This window comes from Terrapene carolina, unplaced genomic scaffold (assembly GCF_002925995.2).
Source record: "Terrapene carolina triunguis isolate 2854851 unplaced genomic scaffold, T_m_triunguis-2.0 Scaffold131, whole genome shotgun sequence".
Classification (NCBI taxonomy): domain Eukaryota; kingdom Metazoa; phylum Chordata; order Testudines; family Emydidae; genus Terrapene; species Terrapene triunguis.
Window position 1 is genome coordinate 10252909 of NW_020664482.1, and position 25546 is coordinate 10278454.

Genomic DNA, 25546 nt, shown 5'->3' on the forward strand with positions numbered 1-25546 from the left:
GACAAAATAAAGTCTGTGGAACCCAGCATGAGCAATCCCTTGGGAGCAGATGTAGAGTTGCACAAAACCTATCCTCTAGGTCCTCCCTGAGAGAAAAAAGCAGCCAATGCAAAGCTATTCACTTAACCTGGGACCCAATGCGTGTTAACATGCATTATGGTCAGAGTTAGCAAAAGCTGCTGATGGATCTAAGGGTACGTCTACACTACCCGCCGGATCAGTGGGTAGTGATTGATCTCTCGGGGATCGATTTATGTCTAGTGTAGACACAATAAATCAATCCCCGATCGCTCTGCCGTCGACTTCTGTACTCCACCGCGGCGAGAGGCAGAAGCGGAGTCGATGGGGGAGCAGCGGCAATCGACCCCACACTGTGAGGACGCGAAGTAAGTCGACCTAAGATGCGTCGACTTCAGCTACGCTATTCTCGTAGCTGAAGTTACGTATCTTAAGTCGATCCCCCACCCCACCCCAGTGTAGACCAGGCCTAAGAGATCCTTCAGGGACACCTGACCGTTGTCTGTTGCTTCTCTATGTTAGGGCTCAATGCTGAGGTTAAAATTGGGGATACGCTTACAAGGGTCATTTCAAAGTAGCCTCTCCTTGGCATGGCTTCTAAGGAGAGAAAATATAATTCTCAGGAAGCAGGACCAACTGTTTAGTTGGGGCCATGCTTCTGAAAGGGGCCATGGAATGCTGCAGTGGATGACAGTCTACATTTGTATAGTGTGCTTAATATTGCATAATGGGGAATATTCGTCTACTGCTGACATGCAGGCACCTGCACCAGTGGGGAAGAGAAGATTCACTTTTGTTTGTCCTTTTGGATTTTAAGCTCTTTGGGGAGTGATTGTGTTTTACTAGATGGAGGTTCAGTGCCCACCATCATGGGGTTCGATCTTGGCTGGGGCCTTTAGGTGCCACCATAATACAAATAAAACATAACAATAAAGTAAACTAGAGTGGGAGTTTTTGTTGATAAACCTGGGTGCAGTTTGGTCATGACACTGGGGTTAATGCTTATATTCTTGCAAAAGTGCTATGAGATTGCTTTAATAACCATGAATGATTGAGAGGACCTGATTGTTTTAGATCTCCCTCAGAAGAAGAGATCCTGTTTGAAAGGTTTGTTTTATTTCTGTCTGAGTGCCCTGCTCTTGTGTTACCAACTGAATAATAGAGCTGTAGAAACCGTATAGTTACATTCGCTTATAGCACTACACCACTGCATGCTTCTACGGCCTTGTCTGCACTAGAAAGGGCCTGCAAATTGCTCTACGTGCAAACTCTCCTAGTAGCGACATAGCTGATACATGGAAGTTCTTTTGCCAGCATAGCTTATACCAGCTCCCCAAACAAAACAAACTATCCAGGCAAGAGGACTCTTTGCCTGGTATAACTGTGTCTACAGTAGGGCTTTTGTTGGCATAGCTACATTGGTTAGTGATTTGATTTTTATTTTATGTATGTATTTATTTATTTATTCCCCCCCCCCCCCCCCCCCCAGCATAGCTAGGCCGCAAAGCGTGCTGCATTGTGGAATAATGCACTCTGCAGTTCCCACCTGCATAGAGTGTTGCGATCTCACTGCCCTGTGTGGTCGACACTGGCACCAACTAGCTACCTTTCAGTTTGTGCAAGCAACAGCCATGCGGGGCAGTTAGATTGCAACACTTTGGTGTGCTCTGCAATGCCCAACCCTGTAGTCCACACTGCAGCACAGTGTCGACATACATTAGTGTGTAGACCAGGCCTGGGAGAGGCTTGCAATTTTTGTATCATCCTAAAAAGGTTTATGAGGAAACGATAGATTTTTATTATTTGCCTGTTGGTATTTAGGTAACTTCCAAATGCAATCTCTCTCTCTTGATAAATAACATAATTGTAATGCCTTTAAATTGAAGCAGCAATGTTAATAACCGATTAATCTTATGACCCACAGGCCCTGGTTATTAAAGTGAGGACCACAGATAATTACATTTAGAAAAGACTGGCATGTCATGTCAATGGAGCATTAAAGAGCCATTGTTTTCAGCTTCACTTTCTTTACATAAAGTAGGAAGTGTGATCATATTTGTCAAGATTACTGGATTTTTAATTCAACATTTAGTGAGCATCGAGTTTTTCCTGTGTCTTTTTGTGTTTTACAAACCCTGTCGGTTTTGTGAAGGAGCGGCAGTCCTTCATATAAGCAAAGCGAGGCTAGCGTGGATTTATAAGAAACAGAAATTAAGATTTTTGCTGCTGTTTGGTGTTTGAAGTCTGAAACATCAGTGGCTGGGGAGCTTGAAAGATTAAGACTTGTTTAGATATTAGAGGGTTGTTTTGCTTTGTTTAGAAAGTATGCTGATTATTTCACATGCCCCGTCTTTAAAGAATGTAAAATAGTTTAGCTGTCTCAGGTCTGAACTTAATACCCATTGTTGGCAGTGGGGCACCAACTTTAATCCATGATTCTATTCAACTCTACCATTGTTTAGACAAAAAAAATAGTTTCCATAAAAATGTTGGCATGTGTGTTATGCAGGGAGCATAATGTCTTCATTGAAATGGTACCAGAAAGTATTTTTTTAAATTCTATTATTCACAAGACAGACAATATATTACAGTTTTAACATCCGGTTTAAGACTAACATGTCAAATTTAGCATTTGTCTGACTGGATGCAACTCTGTTAACTTCAGTACAGTTGCGTCCACTTAAATCCTGGCGGACTTTGTCCCAATAGGTCTGTCTCAGTATTTCACCTTGCAACTTTAGAATGTGGTATAAGGCCAATAACATGTCCTTTTCTTGCAGTTACAGGGATCCATTAAGAGAAAACTGGAAGATGACAGCTCCCCTGCTTCCAGTGGCATGCCCGACGTCATTTTCCCAAGCGACAATAAGAGACTTTGTCTTGATGATGTAACTCTATCTATGGGCCAAGAGACCAATCCCAATGTGTCCTGTCCAGATATGCAGAACTCTCCATTCTCCACCAATCACAGCACTTCTTCCATGGGAGTAGCTGGTCATTCAGCGCTACTTGAAAACAATCACATGAATGGCAGTGGCATTGGTTCTCCATTTTCGGTACCACCCAACACAGAAATAGGACAGAAAGGGACGATAGGTGGACAGAATAATGTTGTTCATTATGACGAGAAAGGAAATAATATGCAGTCTGTGGACCAGGAACTGCAAGATCTGTTAGAAGAGCTGACAAAAATGCCTGATCCTTCTCCTAATGAGCTGGATCTTGAGAAGATCTTGGGAAGCAAGGCTGAAGAGCCGCTTGGTCTGAGCCACCCACAGTCAAGCATAAGCACCACGCCAAAGTCCTCTCCGCAGACATCTCATTTGGAGAACCACATTGCGAACAAAGATTTTTCTCCAGGTTGCAATCCAACAAGTGGAGGATCACCCCAAATGAGGCCTCCATCTGCTGGGGCTAACTATACGGTTCCTCCCCCAAACAAAGCTGTTGCATCACCCATCTCTTCGGGAGCACAGAATAAGAATCAGGCACAGTCTATTCTGCCAGTACCCTTGCCTAACATGCCTACATCTAATTGGCATGCACAGCAACTAAAGCAGCTGGCAGCAAGCAAACAAGTGTCTACTACTAACAAGCAAGTTCAGGCTCCCAACTGGCCAACCATGTCCACTCCAGGTCTTTCTCCGCCTTATAGGCCGGGATCATCCCCCCTCCATCAACCTTTCAGCCCTCAAAATGTCATGGTGTCTGGCATGACTTCTAATAGTTTACCAGGAAACAATATTCAGAGTCCTCAAAACACTCTGCTTTCAAGCATGGCTTCCAGTAACAACCCGTCCAGCGGGCCCTCCCCACCATATGGGTCAGAGAAGCTTTCCAGTCCAGCGCTTAACCAGCAGCCTTTCAGCCCCCAGAATTCCATGCTATCCAATATGACTTCAACCAGCCTCCCAACCAATAATATTAAAAGTCCACAGAACAATTTGGTTCCCAGCATGGCCTCCACGAATACTGGACCGTCCCCACCTTACAGGCCAGAAAAACTGTCAAGCCCAGCTCTGCATCAGCAGCCGTTTAGTCCTCAAAATACATTAATTCCTAACATCACTCCCACCAGCAATCCCACCAGTATGCAAAGCTCTCTTTTTAAATTGATGACTACAAACCCGTCCAAAAACATGAACATAATTATGCAACCGCCATCTAATGGCTTGCAGAATGAGAATCCTGTTACCCAAGACCAGTTTTCTTTTAATAACACCAAACCACTGTCTCATTTTGCATCGGAGTCAACTACTCCAAAGATGTCACCCATGACTGCCAATCCAGGGCAGCAATCCCTCATTCACTATCTCCAGCAACAGCAGCAAGCTCCAACCACACAACAGTCTCCACAGGCTAATAATACCCCGTTTATCGAGCAACATCTTCGACAACTGATGCAACCACCTCGGATGCAGAGACACATGCAGCCTGCTGCTTTGCCATCTCAACCCAGACAGGTTAGAACATTTTCTTCTATATTAAACGGGTTACATTAAAACACTGATGTTTTTGTTGGGGTTTTTCCCCCCTACCTCTCTGCTTCAAATATAGCATCACTAAGCCCTTTGGATATGTACATAGACATAATGGTAACATCATTCTGGGGTTCTTGGGAGTAATTCTATTTATTTCTTCATTATGTCGTTCCATCATACACATCCTAGCTGTTTCCCTTAGCTGAGTGGATAGTTTCACACTATTGTACAACAAATGTCTCAAACCATTTACATCACTTTTTAAGGGAATAGTTTTGCTCTTCTAGTTAGCTTATTTTGGTAGCCGTGAAGATATTCACATGATGGATTTGCCATCATCTGTCGCTCTCTGTTAAAATAATTTTTCATACTCTGAACCAAATTCCACCCCAAGTTACACCTCTGAAGCCAGGTAGGCTCGGGTAGGATGGAAAGTGACGCCAGAATGTGGCCCCTGAATGTTTAACAATGCAGCACTTGAGTAGCCAGGAGACAGATTTGAAATACCTGTTACAAAACTCACCAAAAAATGAAGACCTTTTGGTGAGTGCCTACCCTTCCCTAGGTAGATCTGGGTTACGTGTTGAGTGGACAAAGGACCGCAGCTGTCAGGGGTTAAAAATGCCATTCATTTCTCTCGAGTAACCCTTGCTGGGAGAGGTGCTGAGTGACATCTGTCCATATCCTACCTGATCTGAGAGATGTTCATTGTGACCAAGGGCCTTTGACAAAGGGAGAGCTAAAAGAATGGGGTTCGTTCTGTGGGCGCAGGCACAAGGGAAGCAAAGTGGTTAAAATAAAAATGCAACCTCACAGCCACAATTAACTATGTTGCTAACCAGAAGCAAAACTCTGGCAGGAGAATCTGTCGGGCTGCGTTTATTGAGCACAGTGGACTCTGACCAGACACCAACTGGCGTGGAGTCTAATCACTTATCATTGGCCTGCACTCAGAAGAGCGGAGGATGGTCTCTGAGGTGCTGTTGAGTTTAGCTGAGGAATGACAGACAAAATTGAGGGTTCCTTTGTTCTTCACTGTACCACGGTCAGCTTTCAAACGTCCAGCGTGTGCCAGCAGTTCCCACACTATAGTATCTTAGATACCACAGCCTTTTCCTGTACTAAGAATAAGAAATAAGGTAGCTGTTGGTAAATGTCAGCTTCTTAATGATAACTAAATGTAGCTCCTTTCCACAGCGGCCATTTCAGGACTGACTCACCCTTTTCCAAATAAATGTGCTCTTGATAGCCCCTTATTGTGATGCATCTGCTTCAAACAGGCTGGTGGGAAGGGCTGAAACTCACTGATGCTGCTTATCAGGGCCGGCTCCAAGTTTTTTGCCGCCCCAAGCAAAAACAATTTCCCGTGCCCCCCCGGCCCCGCCCCAACTCCGCCCCTTCCCTGCCCCATTCCAACCCCTTCCTCAAATCCCTGGCCCCGCCTCCTCCCCCGGGCGCGCCGCATTTCCCCTCCTACCCCTCCCTCCCAGGCTTGCCGCAAAACAGCTGATTCGCGTGGCAAACCTGGAAGGGAGGGGGGAGAAGCGGAGCGGCGGCGCTCTCGGGGGAGCAGGCGGCAGTGGAGCGGAGGTGAGCTGGCGGGGGGAGCAGTTCCTCTGCCCCCCCCCCGGGTCACTTCCTGCGGCCCTCCCCGCGCCCCCCACCGCCGCAGCTCAGCTCCGCTCAGGGCCGGCTCCCGGCTTTTTGCGCCCCATGCAAAAAAAAAAAAAAGAAGCCGGAGTGACGCCCCTTGGAAAGTGCCGCCCCAAGCACATGCTTGGAGCGCTGGTGCCTAGAGCCGGCCCTGCTGCTTATCCAAACATATGTATCATTATACCACTGGGCACTTCGGGGGTTGATTAGGCATTAAAACAGAAAAAAACAGGCTACAGATGTAAGGCCCTGATCCAGCAAAGCACTTAGGCACATGCATAATTTAAGCATGTGAGTAGGGTGACCAGATGTCCCGGTTTTATAGGGACAGTCCCGTTATTTGGGGCTTTGTCTTATGTAGGCACCTATTACCCCCCACCCCGACCCGATGTTTCACATTTGCTGTCTGCTCACCCCACATCTAAATCCCATTGTCTTCAGTGGGACTAGTCGTCCTCTTAAAGCTAAGCATTCAGTGAAGTTGTTTGCTGTATCATGGGCTAAGAGTGTTTTTCCCCCTGCTCCTGAGGACCCCAGTGCACCAATTTTTCCTGCTTTGCATTCTGTCACACACCTTTTGAACTCCGACATCACTGATTTATCCTTTTAGCCAAGAAAAACTGGAAAAGATTCCCTTTGGAGAGTCTCTTTAATTGGTCAGTGGGTCCTCTTCAGGCATCTTTCTCCATGCTCGGCCTGGGCTGCATTTCTAGCCCCTGCCTGCCTACAGCAAGCGAGCGAGAGTATATCATTTGGGGGCTATCAGTAAAGATCAAGGACAGTTGAGACAGGTGATGATTATTTCACATGTCCACGTCAGGTAGGGAAGGTCACAGTGCCTCACTGATTTTATAAGGTAAGACTTATTATATTAATTATAATCTAAACTACACTGCTTCTCCAGGTTTTATAGCTTGTTAAGTTGCCTGTGATCAATGGTGAGTGTTGAAGATCAGGATACTTGCCCTAGGTTTTAATAACTTTGACAATTTTAAATGAAAAAAGTGGCCCCTGTATGCAAAATTATAAAAAATACCATAGAGAGAGAATATTCTAGACACATGAAACATCAAAATTCCAATATACTTAAATTTAATGCGTCTGACGAAGTGGGTATTCACCCACGAAAGCTTATGCTCCAATACATTTGTTAGTCTATAAGGTGCCACAGGACTCTTTGTTGCTTTTTACAGAGCCAGACTAACACGGCTACCCCTCTGATACTTAAATTTCTTTGAATATTAGTACTTAACTTTTGCAGTTTTGTATACAATTATTTTTTCAGTTGGGTCAAAAGCACTGATGTTGAGATTTTATTTGCGATCCCGATTTCACACTAGGTTTATGCCTGTGTAACTCAGTGAATTTCATTGGAGTTATTCCAACACACCGATGTAGCTGAGAGCAGAATCGGGCCCTTTATATTTTATTACCACCACTTCTCCATCACAGCCAGTAACGAATAGAACTATTCAAACATAGATCGATCATGGCATTAAAGGACAACAAGTAAAAGATTGGGAGGGGGAAGGCGAATAGCTTCTCCATCTTTAAAAGTAGTAATTGTTGATGGAGAAAAATATGGAGAAATATGTTAAGAGGAAATTATCATCGTACCCTGGAATGTTGTTTGGTGGTTTGAAATCATCCCCATACTCTGTGCATGCGTGTGTTTGTATATGTGACTAAAATTTATAAAGAGAAGGCATAGTGCTTTCTTCTTTTGAGCAAGAGGTGCGGCTTTGTACAGAAGAAGGAGGAGAGAATGGATGGTGGCCAGTTGGAGGAAGAACAATAGAGCATGAAACTTGATCTTTGCAGCAGGCAGAGCAGCATGGGGAACGGAGCAGCTGCTGTGACATAGACTCCAAGTGTGAACTGCGTTGTTGTTGTTGTAACACATTAAAGAGAAGACTCTGCATTCCAAAAGCTTGGAGTAACCTACTGGTGTCTCGCAGCTATATGGGGTTTTTTTGTACTTCAGAGATAAAATATATCATGTAGCTTAGTCAGACTGTTTTCAAAATCGCATAGTGCCTGGACAATTGGTAAATCTGATAATGTCTAATCTTCTCTCATCTGAAGTGCTGTGTCTTCATTGTTGAGCATTGACAGATATTGATTTAGTCACTGACAGTTTGCATTGTGTGATATTGGAAAGCCTGGTACTGCTAGCATTGCTCGTGTAGATTATATTCAAGTTTTCATTTTGCTCATGTAGTATAGATCCGTGCAGAGTGAAATTCCGCACACCGATTTGGATTCATAAATTCACACTACAGAGGAGGACATGAAAGGCCAAATTGTCAAAAGTGGTCTCCAAAAATATCATGCATACTTCTCCACACTTAGGAGATTTGGGGGTCCAAAAGGTGTGTCAGGTTTTGGACACGCGGCAGGTTGGAAAGCAGAGCACAAACTGCATTTGCCCAGATAGACTGGATAGCTGTGCATCGCTCTGATTTGCATGCAGTGCAGTTTGCACTTGCAGAGCTGCGTTCTTGCATGTCAAAAATGTAGTGCCTGATTCTCCTCTGATGTAATATTGCCTTCAGTGGAATTACTCTTGATTCCTATTGGTGTGAGAAGAGAACTAGGTCCTTGAATGAGGAAACAAAGGTCCCCAGAAGGTTAAAGGTGGGCAAATGAGCCTGCAATGTTAGTGGCTGAGTTCAGGTTGCTTTGAAAGGAGCAGGTTGAGACACTTTCAGTCTTCTAGGCCCCAAATTTGACATCTAGTGTAGAACCTGGTAAGAGGATGGCATCTGGATTGTGTAAATATCTTAAAAACAAAATAGCATTTTACTGATTGTTTTGCAGAGGATAGAAATAATAAATCGCCATCATTTGGGTGTGACACACGGCACATTCCTGAGCTCTGCAGCAGCCAAGCATGCTATTCCTAGAGCTCTGTGCATTCCTGCTGACATGTGGGATAACTGTACAGAGAGGAGTCAACAAAAGGTATGTTGGCTTCAGCTCTGTTGCCAAAGCCATGGGAGGGAAGAATGGAGAGGAGCAAAAATCAGCGGGAAAACAATTCTATTTATAGGATGAATGGTCAGACTTGCATCTTGCTCTTGAGTGGTGCATGAAGAAGAGTAAGACCGTGAAGAGCAGATTGAAATGAAGAGTGAGAAAACACTAAAGGGGCTTGACAGTGTTTCTTTAGCTGTGGGAAAAGCTAGTAATACAGTGTCTGAGTTGGCAGCGTAAATTATAGGTAGCATAGAAGAATGAAAACCCCTCAGCTAGATTATTTCAGGTGTTTTTTCTTTGTGCATTTGAGCTAAAGTTTTGTTTCTGAGCATAAGCTCTTGCATTTAGAAACAAACCTGAAGAAAAATTTGCAGTCCTAAGAGTACACTGACCCAGTGCTTTCGTGTTAAAGGTGCCCTGTTATATTCTCCATCACATTCTATTCATTTACCTTTTATCTATATAGGCATAAACATTTGAATACCCTGGGCCTGAGTCTCCTGGTGCCCTGCACCATGTGTGGTCATTTACACCAGTGGAAAGTCAGCCTATAGTGGGTGCAAAATGCTACTATTCTGGCTGGGTAGCTGGTCTGGCGTAAATGGATAAGCATTCTGAAAAGCAATGGAGAATCAGGCTCCTTGAATCTAAGTACGTCCAAATCTTGTTGTGACTTCAGGGGGAAATACCCAGTGTTTTAAACGCCTAGATGTTGCATGAAGACATGTCTGGCAGAGAGAGCGTCCAAGCTGTCATGCATGAATAAACCTTTAGTTGATCAGACCAAAAACTGCTGGCCAGATTTCATCTGTGTCTTCTGTGAACATTTTTTAAAAGTGTCAGATTTAGTTTCTTCAGTGCCACTTTGAAAGAAGTTCCAGTAGGGTTTTGTTTTGAGTGGGTGGGTTGGTTGGTTTGTTTTTGATGGTTAGAAAAGTGTTGTTGTTGTTGTTGTTTTTTTTTTAAATATTACTTCTTTCCTAGTACCGTGGAGAAGAAAAACAGATTTGATTTCAAAGGGTATTGCTAGTGATAGTACAATGCCGGAGCCCAGGCCTTTGAGGGTGTGGAGAGCTTCTAAAGGCAAAGCAACAAGCCCTTCAGCTAATTAAGTGCCTTTGAATGGTGAATAAAGGATGCTGGTGATGAATCAGGATTACAGAAAGCAATAAGTCTGAGCCTGGAGTTTGACCTCGCCACATACTTTCCTCACAGATGTGAAAATATCTTCTTGAATGGTCATTTCTGCTTTTACATTTATTTGTGCAATTGGAATGGTTTTTCTCAAACTTGTAGGGTGTGTTTTTCCCCCCCTCCTTTCAGCAGTCTCAAAGGAGCCTTCACGAAACTGTTATAGATTGGTCTTCCTCCATCCACTCCCCAAAGCAAATGTTAAATACGTTTTAGAAACTCAGAGAGAAACTCTTGAAGACCTGTGGTGGACTTGGCCACTTAACGTCCATTGAGGGGTCCCGCAGTTAATGCAACAATTCAAAATGCAAGAGTTAGGAATTAAATTACAAAAACTAGTTTTCATTCAAATCTGATTATTTTTATATCATTATTTTTCTTTGTGTTTAAATTGTGGGCACCCTCTTCTTGTACCAGAGTTTTCTGGATTGTAAAATGAGCCTTTGTAGTCAAATCTTTAAACTTCTTCAGTTTGTGGACCTGACAATATCTTAAAAACTCTTCATAGTGTATCAACCTCAAAGGAACAATCCATGCAGGAAAGTAGTTACCAATAAACCATCTCCTGCTGTAAATGGAAGACCAGTAACTAAACTAACTTTACTGCCCCATCCCATTATCACCCCCTTATTTTTTTCTGAAAATTGCTAGGAAACTCTGTCAAAGCTGAAACTCTTTCCTTGATCCATCACGCTCTCACCTTCTTAAATTTATGTTCCCCTTAACAATACAGAAAAAGTCCATGCCAGCAGCGCAGTTCGTTTGGCACTTATGGCATGAGCAACCCTACAAAAATAAATGTGCGTTCACTCAAGCTGCAGAAATAGAAAAGAATCCTAGGGTTTATAGTAAAGAACAGTGAGGGGTGTCAGGGGGATATTATGCAAAATATCTTTCTTGTCTATTCCCCACATGACAAGATGATGATGTGTAAAATGTGTGCACATTCAGACAAGTAGTATTTTAAAACTGCTGTTGGAGATGGGGGGAGAGAGAGAGCATGTTTGTGGGCTGCATATATTCAGGAGGAGAGCGTAAGCCAGTAATCGAAAGAAATTCAGAAACAAGCCTGGAATTTTACCCTAACACTCTGTCTTTAATTAACTGCCTTGTACCTAGGAATTGCAGCACATGAAATGTACTACAGCTTTGTACCACAAATGTTCATAGACCTCAGCAATACCACAGTACTTGCATGGTGAGCGGAGGACATTGCACATCACGCAAAGTTCTCTGCCTTAGCACTGAAATAAATCTTGCTTTTGTGGTTTTAAGTCAGTCCCTTCATGTTGCTTTAAGCAACAAATGCACTGTTGTTTCCCTTTGTTTAACAGAAGTAGAAGGGGAGGCGGCGGGAAACCCTCTCTCAAATGTGTAAGGAAAGTGACATGATCATGTTAAAGAGTGTCTCATTAGCTTTAAGTGGAGCCAGATTCTGCCACCCTTTCTCACACGTAGTAATACCCTACTCTCCAGGAAGCCCCACTGATTTCAGTGGGGATGCACCTCAAGTAACGGTATGAGAATCTTGCCAGGGAATGTGCATATGGGTGGGTTGTTGGTGTTTTTTTTTTTTTTTATTTTTAATTTCTTACCAAAAGGACTCTTGGACTAAGATCCCATCCTGTAAACCTTGATGAGTAACTTTTCCTTCCAGGAGCCCCATTGAGTAAAATGGCAGTACTTGCATGTACAGTTACAAGATTGGGCCTGAACTACAGATTTTCATTTAAAACATTTTTAAGCCTTTTGATTTTTATTGGCACAAAAAGCAGCTGACCATAGAAACCTTTCATGGGTTCATAGATTCCCAGGCCAGAAGGGACCACTGTGGTGGTCTAGTCTGACCTATGGCCTGTGCTCTACAGGAGAACTTGCCCAACATAATTCCTAGAGCAGATCTTTAAGAAAAACATCCAATCTTCATTTTAAAATTGCCAGTGATGGAGTATGTACCATGACCTTGTAAATTGTTCCAATGGTTAATTGCCCTTGCTGATAAAAATGTACATCTTATTTCCGGTATGAATTTGTCTAGCTTCTACTTCCAGCCATTGGATCATCTTTTATACCTTTCTCTGCTAAATTGAAGAGCCCATTTTTGAATATTTGTTCCCCATGTAGGTACTTCTAAACTGCGATCTAGTCACCCTTTAAACCTTCTCCTTGTTAACTTAAATAGATTGAGTCTATCACTACAAGGCAGGTTTTCTAATCCTTTAATCATACTTACGGCTCTTTCCTGAACCCTCTCCAATTTTTCAACACCCTTCTTGAATTGTGGACAGCAGAACTGGACACAATATTCCTTCAGCAGTTGCACCAGTGCCAAATACAGAGGTAAAATAACATCCCCACTTGTACTCAAGAAAGATACCCCTGTTTATGGATCCTAGGATCACATTAGCTCTTTTGGCTGCAGCATCCACTGGGAACTCATGTTCAGCTGATTTTTCCACCATGACCCCCAAATCTTTTTCAAAGTCCCTGCTTCCCAGAGTAGAGTCCTCCAAACCTGTAAGTATGACCTGAATTGTTCTTAGATGTATACATTTATATTTAGCTGTATTAAAACACATATTTTTTCGCTTGGATCCAGTGTACCAAGTGATTCAGGTCATTCTGTATCAATGACCTGTCCTCTTCATTATTTACCACTCTCTCACAATTTTGGTCATCTGCAAACTTTTTTTTTTTTTTTTTTTTACATTTTATTCTTCTGGGTCATTGATAAAAATGTTAACTAGCGTAGAGCCAGAAACAGATCTGTATTGGCTCTCACTAGAAACATGCCCGTTCAATAATGATTTCTCATTTTACAATTAGATTTTGAGACCTATTGGTTAGCCAGTTAATTTGTAAACAACTTGACAAAGGTTTGTAACTTTTTCTTGACTGTGCCCTTATCTTTGAAGGAACTTAAACACTCTGAACATTTGAGTTTCAAATGGGAATACAGAGGGACCCTTTCTCATTAGTTGGTGCCTAGAGGGCATCACAATGAAGTTATCTGAATGCACAGTCTGCCTGTGTCTCATTTATAAAAAGAAGACCATGAATAGTGATTTAGCCGACGGCCGAGGGCTGCTACTTGTGTTTTCACTTGTAAGTTCATACAACCATAACTCCCATATTAAAAAGGTGTGTGTGGGTTGTACTCATGAATGCCAAGAAGTATTTTCCATTACCCAATGTGGGCCTGATCCCATTTTCCTCCCGTACTGAAAATTCTCATTGACTTCACTACCTCTAACCTCCGATTCTTGCCACATTTGAGGAAAATTAAAAAAAAAAAAAAATACAGGCGAAGGATTTCCAAAAGTAGGGATTTTTGGGGCGCCCTAAAGGGGCCTGACTGTCAGCAAACTTCAATGTGTCTCATGTTGGGCACCCAAAATCATGAGTCACTTTTGAAAATCCTTTGCCAGAGTATTTTGAAAACATGATTTCTGTGGTCATATTGATTACTCAGACCCCACTCTCTGCTGTGTGTCTATTTTACAAGGCAAAAGTATTTAAAGAAAGAATCAAAAACTGATGTCACGTAAACAGGAAAAAAAATCATTTTGAGGGTTGGTAAACTGTGTACTGTAAGTAAAATATGAAGGCAGGTTTGGAGGGTGGGGAAAATACAGTCAGCTACTTGGTCCTTCTGGTTATGCCACTTCGGTAGTTTTCGGCCTCGGTGAAATAAGTGCTCAACAACAACAACAACAAAAGTGCAAACCTGTTCTGTTTCAGATGCAATACCTAGAAATAACTTTCCTGGTAAAATGAACTCAGTTTCTTTCTCTTTTTTTCTCTGGGCATTTTGGAGAAATTTCAGTGCGTGGGTGGGGGAAAACAGACAAGTGGCTGTAAACAGGAACTGATATTGTCTCTGCTTCTGAATGGAGAGAGAACTGAACTGGCTTCATTGGTTTCTCTCGTACATCTGTGTATCTGGAAACACTGGGATGATTCAGAGTTTTCTGATTAATACAGGAGCAAGCAAAATGGTGCAAATTAACTGCCATTACAGGTCTGCTCTGTGTGGCAAATATGCTCCTGGAACAAATGCTGGTCTATGAAAATGGCTTAGAGAAAAAGGTAAAGGGTCTTAAATACAAATTAGGAGCAGTCGCTTCAAAGCTGTTAACATTAATGTGAGAAAGCAAAACACTATTACGAGCTGTCTTCAAAAATTCTGCCCATTTAGGAAGCAAATCAGCCTGCTCTCTTTGGCTTTGCAATATTTCTGTTTCAAGTACTTAGGTCTATTTCAAGTATCATACACTAATCATTGATAGAAATTCACAATCAAAATGTAGCAGCCTCTTAGGACTTTGAAGGCTAATCACTCTAGGACATGTACATGCTGAAGTTTAATTTTTTATGCTGTATTCAGGGGGAACATATTACCATATTGCTATGTCATTCTAAGAATCTCTCTTGGCCACTTAAAAAAAATTAGGCTTGTCCTACCATTTAACTGTTTGAGGTCCAAGTGAGTTGAATTTCTTTAGCATAGATAGTCTTATCTTTAAAATCCAGTGCCATGCTTTAACATTTCTGATGCCAATGATTACCGGGAATGAAAATGAGACACTAAAGACAGAGAAAAGCCTGATGAATAGATGTTACGTATTTATTTTTATTGTTTACACTGTAGTATTCCCTAAGAGGGAATCAGGAGCCCCCCACTTGTACAAATGTATACGAGATGGTCCCTGCCTGAAGACTTTACTATTGAAGGTCGTGATCCTGCAAAGACTTAAGAACATGCTTAACTTCACACACTGGGAGTAGTCCCATGACTTATACTGGACTATGCAGATGTGTAAAGTGAATCACATGTGTAAGTCTTTACAGGATCAAGGTCTAAACTGACAAAAGGGTAGAGAAAAGGGATGCGGCATAGCAGCAGAGTGATGGTTGGCAAATGTCATATTCATCCAATAATTTTTTTTTAATGGTAAGAACTTTGATGTTGTGTTTCACATCCGTTCAGACTTGGCTTTTAATAGCCTTTTTTATGCAAGTTTAATAATTATTCTTTAAATTTCTGTGACTTTGAGCACATTCACAGTGTAATTTGTTTCACTGGTTATTTTTATTCCGTAGGGGGTTGGGTTTTAGGGAGAATCAGGCATAAAGGAGGCAAAACCTGCCCCTTGCAAGGGGGGGCAGGGGAGGGAAACTGACCCTGATCTGCCATTTCATCCACAACAGTGACAACAGCAAATGAGAAGAAATCCTTAAAAGGATTCCTCTTTTTGGAATTGCAGCCCCCTAATGTTAATACTTTTCTTCCATTTCCAGAAAGGACATACTATCGGGGGACAGCATTAATATCCCCAACATAAACAAATCAATTTTAGTTGGTACTTAAAGACTGAGGACTTTTGGAAGTCTCGCCTTGAATACTGAGTGTGTTGAATTCTAATATTTCCTGTTGACGAACACAATATTAAGTATATGCTCTTGCTCTCTAATTTACAAGGCACTTACATTTGGATAGGTTATTTTCCCTTACCATGACTATAGTGGGGTTTGTTTTAAACAGTGAATGATCTTAAATCTATTCTTTTTATTTCACACGTCTGTTTTTGGTGATCCTTTCTTTGTTAAATCAGCATGTGTTCCTTTTTGAAATAGCTTTATTCAGTTTTCGGTAGGGAAATGTGGTGGTGAACAGAAAAATTGCATAACAAGGATGAGTTACTTGTTTTGCCCCCTTTTCCCAAGAGATGTCCCGTGACTTCCTCTATTACTCCATTAATCGCTATAGCTCAGAATTCATTCTGATCAAAGGAGCAGAATGAGGTTGAAAAGTGCAGATTCTGGCAATTGACTTGACTGTTTAGATTCCCTGCTGAGCTCATTTACATCTGGAATTAAGCTGTTCCTGCTGTATTTTTCCTCTTCAGTTTGTTGACAATAGTACTCTTTCCAGCCCCGTCCTCATGGGGGGGCATCAGTGCTGAAGGCAGAGCAGTAACCATGGGCTGACCAACCATTCAGATTACTTTGACTGAGATTCGGAACAGAATTTCTCTAGGATCTGTAGAACCGAAGTCCTGCCATGGTACTAGTGAGGCTACATAATCCACTTGTGAATTTTCAGTGTTGGTTTGATATCCGTGTCTGTCTTTAGATCTCATTATTTATTCCGGTATAGAACCTGCTAACTGACCAGAAGCTCAGGAGAAAATGAAGTAAATAATTAAGTTTGCGTGTTTTATGTAAGCACCGTGTTTCCATCTTCTTCAGCTAAAACTGGATCATTACCTATGCTTCAAATGAGGAAGAAATCATTTTAAAATATGTAAGGAAAAAAATTGTAAACCTCTTGAAGTTTCTGGTGAAAGTCTTACTTTACCATATAATGGCTTAGTTAAAGGATGCAGTTGACTTTAATGTCTCTTTATTTTGAGGTCAGGTCTTGGTACCATGAAGTGCTTCTGGTTTTCTGAAGTGTGTGTGTGTGTGTGTGTGTGTGTGTGTGTGTGTGTGAAATATATAATGTCCTTGGCAATTTGGTGCCTGATCTTGTCTTCCTCATGCACCCCAAATTTCCACTGATGTCACTGGGAGTTCTGAGTGCACAAGGAATGCGGTGTGTGGCCCTTGATGTGATAATTGTTTTATGATTAAACTGCTCCCAAAAGTGTGCTAGATGCTTCACAGACAACAGAGAGAGATACATTCCCTGCTCTCAACAGAGATTCACATATCATTGAACTGACCTATTGTTGCTGAAACGTGAATGGCACTCCGTTATCGGAGAATATTGTGTATTTAATGGTTTAAGAGTACTTAAGATTAGCATGAGCAGAGAGAGAGAATGATGTTATCATTATGTACTGACTGGCGTTCTGAAAAAATGTGAGTAGAGCCAGTCAACAATTTTCTGTACATGTTGTTGTTTGCTTTATTTTTTTAAAGGGAAATTTCTGCTTTCATTGAATGTAGTCTTTTTTTTTTTTCCCCAAAAAACCTGAAAAATCTATTTTAAACTGGAAAATTTCCACTTTTGTTTTTTCTGGAAAATCCCAATTATTGAAAGAAAAACTTGAATTTTGTTTTCATCAAAATCATTTGCAGAGGGGTGGAGTAGGGAAAATCCTTTGGACAGCCACCTCTGCGTGTGAGCTTTTTTTTTTTTTCTGATGTACATGCTGACAGGCTGGGGTTTTAATTTAAAAATGAGCAAGTGTCCTGAATTAGAGTTCCTGTGTGAAATGAAGTCAGAGGGACAGTCCACATTGTACCTGCTTTACCCATTCTAGCTTTCCACAGTGTGTAAAACAGTGTCAGTTTTAACATGTTGGAGTCTTCCCGGAATCTGCATGGACTCTCTTTAAGCAAGAAATGTTGTTACACTATGGGCAGTAATTTAACTCTCTCCATGACTTCTTGTTTTGTTTACGTACAAGTGTGAACAATACTGAGGGTTACCTAGGGGCTTCTGAAAGAATGATGATGTCCAGATGCCACTGTAAAAAAGATCTTGTCTCTAGAGTACAAATCCTTGCCCCCTATCTCTCTCTTAATTAAACGTTTTAGGGACAATTACATAATTGCTTTCTAGATTACTGTAAAGTGTAACTAAATGGTAAAGTTGTTTTGTACCCTGCTCACAAAGCTGTTTTTTGCCTTCTAACTGGGAGCAGATATTTTTAAAATCATGACCACTACAATAACCCTTTCCAAACCAGACCTTTGTGTCTGAAAATCTGGATTCTGAGGGAAATATAGGGAGCCTTTCCATGCCCATGGTGTAACCTAAGAGCTTTAGCAAAAAAGAAGGAATTAAAGTAATTCAGAGTAGTAGAGGCATGAAAACTTAAGTGACCTTCTGTAAATTCTCTGTGTGCATTTCTACCCCAATTACACTAGATCCTCTCCTGTAACACTGTTCTTCCACGCCTTTACTGCTCGAAAACAAACAGCTACTCGTCTGGGAAACTGGTACACATGTTTGCAAATACATTACAGGCTTGAACGTGTATTTTTAACAGCAATTCATGATTGGGATGACGGGAAGGAAATGAGCAGAAAACATGATATTCTATCTCTCTCTGAAATCTTGCTGGTGAAAGATACGGTTACCATCATAATGATCATTGATTCATTGTGCTGTGAGGCAAGTGCTGAGCAGAGGATCCGGGCGGGTTGTCTTCTTACTCAAACTCCACTTTGGTTTAGTTGTTGAGGAAGGGCAGGAGAGGGCTAGAAAGCTGCTGCCACTACATCTAGTGCATGTTTTTCTCAGAAAAGAAGAGGCACCGCCAGCCAAGAGCTCTTTCCTTTGGAAACTGTGGCTGGGAAGGGCCCCTTTGGCTTGCGAGACGAAGTGGGCAGGCAGACAGCCCCTTTCCTGAATCCCAGGCAGGCAGGCACCAGACGGCTGAAGGAAGAGAGGCACCAGGCTGAATTAGATTGCCTCACTGTCCAAAGCAGGCAGTCAGAGAGTCAGGCTTAATTGGTTTGCAGCTGTTCATTTTTCCCTTCCCCCCCCTCCCCTGTGTCCTTTCCCCCTCCTCCTATCTGACCCCCACACCCACCATCACTCTAGCAGAACGGAAACCTCGCCAAGTCGGGAAGAAGTATCTGAATTGTCTGACTAATTTTTAGCAGCTTTTATACCCTTCCCTAAAGAGCAGCAACAAAGGGGAAGGAAATAGGGTGACCAGATGTCCTGATTTTATAGGGACAGTCCCGATTTTTGGGTCTTTTTCTTATATAGGCTCCTATTACCCCCCATCTCCTGTCCCGATTTTTCACATTTGCTGTCTGGTCACCCTAGAAGGAAAGTAAAGCCTTTTAAACAACAAACAAACAACAAACCCTTCAGTAAAACCCAGTAATTTTAGTTGCACTGTTTTTTTTGTTTGGGTGGGGGTTTTTTTTGTTTGTTTTTGGGGTGTGTGTGTTTGGTGCAGGAGGTGTTGTTGCGGTGTTTTGTTGTTGCCGAGTGGCTGAAGGCCAGTCTTTCCTCACTGTCCTTTAGCGGTTACAAGCTGCGGCCAAGTGACCAGTGATTTTTGGGTGCCGTTGACAGAGATTTTTTAAAGGGGTTTCGCTTTCAGAAAGTGCTGAACAACGGCCTTCTGGAAAATAGGCCCAGTTAGAGGGTCTCAGCTGGGCCCCTAAAATCACTGGTCAGTTTTGAAAATCTTGGCCTTAAATCCTAATTCTCAGATTGTGTGTGTTTGGGGTGGGAGGATGCAATGGGGATTTCACACATCCCTGATTTAGTTTAACTTTTGCACCGTTTACATTCTCCAAGCTGCTTTGAAGATGATGGGATTGTGATCTTTCCCAGGCAGAAATGACAGGCACCGCTTGCCTCACATTCTCTCTATCCCATTGCTTTCTCTGACTTCCTGGGGTCTACCGTTACAAACTGCACCCACGTGGGACTGAGATTCACCTTAGGGGAAACTTCACTTTAATATGATATTCTTCTATAACGATCTTGGATGCTGGATGCCAACTCTTCTTTAGAATTATGACAGTCATGGTGGCTTCTTCAGAAAGAGGAGATGAGTAGCAATCCCCCTTTCTTTTTGAATCAGGCACCTTCACTTCTGTAAATCTATCTAGAAGCCCCATGGCTTCTAACAGTATCCTCTGAGTCAGGGTTAGAGGTGACCAAGCCAAAAGAGCTCATGTCACAGAAGTTGGCCCATTTGGAAAAAATAACAATTTGATACCTGCCAGAGGAAAGACTCTGGAAGATGCAACAGAGCATTTGTCAACTGCAGCGTAATTATCAGTACTGCATCCAAAAGAGAATCCATCCCCCGGGTCCTATGACTTCGTCCTGTGAAGCGGCCCAGTTTTACTCTGGATCGTGGTATCTCTGACTGCTCTTTACTCAAGAGCTCATATGCTGGATGCTGTAGTATAGACAATCTCTAAATTATTTCCAGTGCAGTGAAGTGCTCCCTGAATTAGTACCTTGGAGAGACCCTGAGGGATTCCTCTTCCAGAACCAGCATGGTTTGCAGTGTCTCCAGGATTGGGGGGGGGTACACAGTCCAAAAGTTCTTGGGTTTCTTTTTCCTGAGAAGTGTTTATCACCTCACTATTCTTGAGCTGAGGATCATCAGAAAAACTGTCTGATCCATTAGAGAATTCTTGTAGGACCAAGCCATCGTGATCTGCTCGGACAAAGCCTCTGAAATGGCATTTGCCTCATCACACCACGGTGCCAAAACCTCTTGCTTTGGTGAGGAACCACTTTTTTGTTTCCTTACTTCCTTGGGTGCTTCTTGTTTAAGGACCTGCCACTCTGCTTTGTTGGTAGGACTCCAGTTATCTGTCAATTCACCCATGTGGATGGATCCTGCCTTGCAGACGGCTTTAGCTCGACTGGTATCCAAGTGGCGGTCTGCTTTTTTTGGGTCCGTTCACTTCCAGCAGCAATGTCAAGCTAACCCAGTTTTGCAGCTGGTGTCAAGTGCCAGAGGCGACTTTCCTGGATGTCTCTTGTGCTCATAGAATTTAGTATATATTTTTTCCTCCATTCCAATGATTCACATGGTCCTTGGGGTAGAAGTGGTAGGAGAGAAAGGAAGATATAACCCAGGGCTGGTTCATTTTTCTGGTGGATGTGCTTTTTCCCCTCTCAGCCCAGATCTTTTGTCCCCCAGTAGCACATTGGGCCTCCCAACTTATTACTATGGTATCCACAGGTTTGCTCGTGACTGTTCCCTAGGGTCTCCTAGATATCTTCCTTCAGGTCACTGGATCTTCAGTGCCCTAGTGACAGCGTAAGGGAGTGAGAACACCCCGGTGAATTGAACCAGCATGCAGTGAATCTATGGCCATGTGATGAGCGAGCAATCAAGAGGTTAAGGTATGCTAATCTGTTTATATAGGAAATACTTGCTGGGAGTTTATTTTTATGATGTCTGCATTAGTATAAACCAGAGCTTGAAGTGGGCACCAGTTCTGTGTTTTGACACATTTCTCTTACTCCACAAGAGTGTAGTGGGGCAAGGGAGGCCGTCGTGGGGTTGGGCGGGTCTGGGAGCAAGTACTGTGATGGGCAGGAGGATTTGTGTCTGTGGGAACGTTTATTAAGAAGTAAGGTGGATCCGTGATTTATTTATTTATTTTTTTAATCTGTTCAACATGCAGCTTTGTAATGGCTCTGGCAGGGAGAGAGGGGAATGAAAACCTGCTCCACACGAGCCCTACAAAGACGTTGAGCCTCGTCTCTCAGAGGGGAAATCTGTTGTGGTGTCCTGATTAGTGCTGGTGAAATCAGAAACCTTTTTCAATACAGATAAAAAATCTTGTGAATGAAAATATAACCTGAATTTTAATGAGAGCGGGTTACATACTGCAGGCCAGATCCAGGGCTTGTCACCTCTTTGTGAGAAAGGAGGCTGGTGACAGAGAGAGCAATCACTGCACCCCCACAATGGTATCTCCAAAAACCACTGAGTTCTTGCTCTCCCATATCCTCTGTGGGAGGAGGCAGGAATCCAGGGCAGTGTTTGGACTCAGGACAATCTAGCAGAGATACTCCCAGACCTGACTTCCTGCATCTTGTGCAGATTCCTCCAGCTCTTGGGTGTGTGAAGCTAGCATAGGGCACCACATCAATGCTGCCTTTGCATGCCAGTCTGCACAACCAGAATGAAGAGAGCCTGAATTTGGCCAGCCATGAATCCCATCATAGCTCTTTTAATGATGGGGAGTGGTAGGTTCTGTTTTGTCCTGAGTTAATAACTAGTTCCTTGTTTAAAAATAACCCTGCAATTAAAACAAAATGCCTAACGATTTAGGATGTGACACTGCAGCACAACCAGTCTTCCTCGGCGTTGGCTGAACATGAAGACTCACTCCTGCTCTGAATATTTCATAATTGCTTTACAAGAGGTATAACTGACGGAAGCAGCCGAATTAAATGCAGACAGTGACAGAGTTGTGCAAAGAGTTAGCCCTCTGAGGCTGGGAAAAGCTCTTACTTCAGGTGTTCTAAACTAGTTTGACTCCTTCTGTAGAATGACTACTTCTGTGCATTGCTTAAAGATATACAAACAAAAAGGATCACTTTATTGTAGGGCCCATTAACTCCTTCTGATGCCTGTGCCATCTCTCTCTCTCTCTCTTTCCCCCCTTCTCTCTAGTGTCCCTAGCCTCTGTTTGCCAGAAGCTGGGAATGGGCGACAAGGAATGAATCACTTGATGATTACCTGTTCTGCTCATTCCCTCTGGGGCACCTGGCATTAGCCACTGTCGGATACTGGGCTAGATGGACCTTTGGTCTGATCCAGGATGGGCGTTCTTAGTCTCTCACTCACTCTCGCCCGCGTGCGCTCACACAGAGTAATTTTAAGGAATTCAGCAATCTGCCACGTCTCTCTCTCTCACTCACACCGCCCCACCCCTATCTTCCACTGCATTTCAGGGTGTGTGCATCCGTGGGCAGAGTTTGTCCCTTATATTCTATTGCATGGCAACGAGCATTCCTTGGAATAGCTTGACCATTGGTTAAAGTAGATGGAAACCGATTTGGGAGCACTGACCACAGAAGTCTGGGAGGAGCTGTGGGGAAGAAGGGGGATCTCCTCTCTGCTTATTGCAGAGAAGAGAGGAATCAATATGTCCTCCGACCCCATCCCTCACTTCATCCCAGGAGCTTGACTAAGAAGTGTAACTGTGGTCACAGGAACACGCTGGATAAAAGACCCTGTGAGCTGAGCCCTTTCTATGAACTTCCCAGCCCACACCAGTGACCACCCCAGTGGAATGAAAAACCTGCACCAGGTTAAACCCACCAGCTGAGTTGCTTAAATCTGCAGACACAAGTCTGTCTAAAATTTAAAAATAAAAGCAGTGCTATTTTAGTGCTTTGGAACTGGGGATTATAAATAGCCCTCTCGGTGTGTTACTCCTGGCTGTGTGCGTAGTTCCTAAGACATCGCCGCGTTCATCATTTACCCTTGGAACTGTCTGTCTGCTTAATGAACGTGGCAAACAGAAGCCTCGCCTGCATTTGTAGCTTGTGACGACGTTCGCAGTTGAGTGAAAAGGTGCCCGAAGACACAAGCATTCAGCACAGATGCACTTACTTTGAGCGCTCAGACCCGCAGGAGTCCACTGTTTGAGTCACAGTACACGCTGGACCAAGAGAGCTGAAATCCCACTGTCCGCTAGCAAAAACAGTTAGGTGGAGTCTGTAGCCACGAAACTGGACTCTCGCATGCGAGATAAACCCAAAGTAAATTTTAGAGAGTATCGTGATCTGCAGCACTGATTATGGGACTGGGAGCCAAGGACTGCTGAGTTCCATTTCAGGGGCAGGATGGTCCTGTGGTTAGGGCACTAGACTAGGACTTTAGCAACCTGGGTTCAATTCCCTGTTCTGCCACTGTCTTCCTGTGTGACCTTGGGTGAGTCATTTAACTTCTCTGTGCCTCAGTTCCCCATCTGTAAAATGGGGATGGATAGCACTTTCCTACCTCACAGGAGTGATGTGAGGTCAAACACATTAAAGATAGTGTGGCGTTCAGATACGGGGGGGCATGTAAATATCTTAGATAGATAGCTGTGACTCTCCTGCCTTCCTCCATAGCCTTGGGAAAGTCACTTCACCACTCTCCCTCAGCAACAGAGTCAGTATCCACCACACAGTGTTGTTGAGAGGAATAAGGAGATTATCTCTGTATTTCTAGTGCATGCATCACTGTAGTGTCTAGGTGCCACAGTCCAGAATCAAAGGAGTATCCTGTCATATTCTGCTTCTCTCTCAGGGCAAAATTCTGCCCTGGATACCCACAGACTAGTTACTGGGGCACAGGTTGGGACCATCATATAGCTGGTGTTCTTAGAAGGAATGCTGGCTGACTCGTGGGTAGTGTAATAATCTGTTTGTTTGCAGTATAGTATTTAGCCACTAGATGTCTCTATGCACATTATAGGATTCCACAAATGTTGTGGAGCCTGGTAAACATGGAGACGAAGCTGGAACTCAAACTGTGATGTAGCCTGTTTGTGTCTAAAGAAAATAACTCTAACTACCATCGATGACTGCTCTTTAAAAAGTTCTGTGATTGTATATTTCACGACAGGGTGCACACGTCAGAACAGTGCAGTATGCATGAGTGAGGTGGGGGAGGGGATGGCACTTAGTAGGAACAGGTTTATTCTCCCAGGAAGATGATGGCCAGCCTGTATGCAGGGGATAAGGGAGGGGAACTCATTGGCCTCTCCCTCCTCATGCAGCTGAACAGGGACGGTCAGAATCTATTTGGATATAATCTTGTGGGTGAGTCATTCTACTCTAGGGGAATCTCCTTCATAGGCTCTTTCAGTGAGGGGAAAGCCCACAAAAAAGAGAAGTGGCCTTCTCTAAAAGAGGCAAGACACAAACTCATCCTGCTGTCCTAAGGCACACAGGAGTTTCACACTGGACTGCATCAGACATAGCCTCCCTGTATTGTTTGGAAGACATAGGGGAGAATCTATCATCTACAATGGGCACAAACTTCCTGTTGTTCAGAACAGACACATGTCCCATCGGGTGATGGAGAAAACAGCTGCCATCACCCAGAGGCGAACTGGGAGGGCAGTAATAGCAAATAAATGTCTTGAGACTTAAAAAAACAACTTAGAGTCTAAGGCCTATATTTTTACCTCTGGGTATCTACCATTACGTTCCTAAAAAGTGGCCTGATTTTGCACAGGTGATGAGCACCTGCCCCTCCCATTGGCACACCTGGGTGTTCAGCACTCCTGAAAATCCAGGCACTTAAGATTAGGCACCTAAATGTGGGTTTGGCTTATCTAGCTTACCATTAGGAACACTGATTTGAAAATTCAGGCTTTTGACTGCCGATTTAAGGGTTACAGTTCTTACTAAAGTCTGAAATCACGATATTTCTTCCTTTCCCCTGCATTGGTCATCGTTCCTCACAGAAGGCAGCTGGGGGGCAGGGGGAGATTGGGACTTACTTAAATGCACATGGTATTTTTCTTGCATGCTGAACTCTTAATCAGGCCTGCATTTCACTGCAGATTAGCAGTATGTGTGACGCAGGACTCTGAGACCTCATGTGCACAGATGTTATCTTTTCTTCCCCTCACATTTGTTTGTATACTGCATGTGCATGCTCGCTCGCTCTCTGTCACATACACATGCACAGCTAAAACCTTACAGAGGCGAGGAAGCTCCGTTTGCTTTTTTTTTTTTTTTTTTTTTTTTTTTTTTTTTTTTTTTT

At 43.1% G+C, this 25546-nt stretch overlaps 1 protein-coding gene and 1 non-coding gene across 3 annotated transcripts in view; both read left to right on the forward strand.

Annotated features, from left to right (window-relative positions):
* The window catches only part of MAMLD1 (mastermind like domain containing 1), a 94095-nt gene that overhangs the window by 53490 nt on the left and 15059 nt on the right, over nucleotides 1–25546 (forward strand). For both annotated transcript variants that reach the window (XM_024210143.1, XM_024210144.1), the window contains exon 2: nucleotides 2799–4481. In XM_024210143.1, the coding sequence (XP_024065911.1) occupies nucleotides 2799–4481 (1683 nt within the window). The remainder of the gene's footprint in view (nucleotides 1–2798; nucleotides 4482–25546) is intronic.
* On the forward strand, nucleotides 23626–23697 carry TRNAP-AGG. The gene has a single exon. It is a non-coding gene; the product is annotated as a tRNA-Pro (tRNA).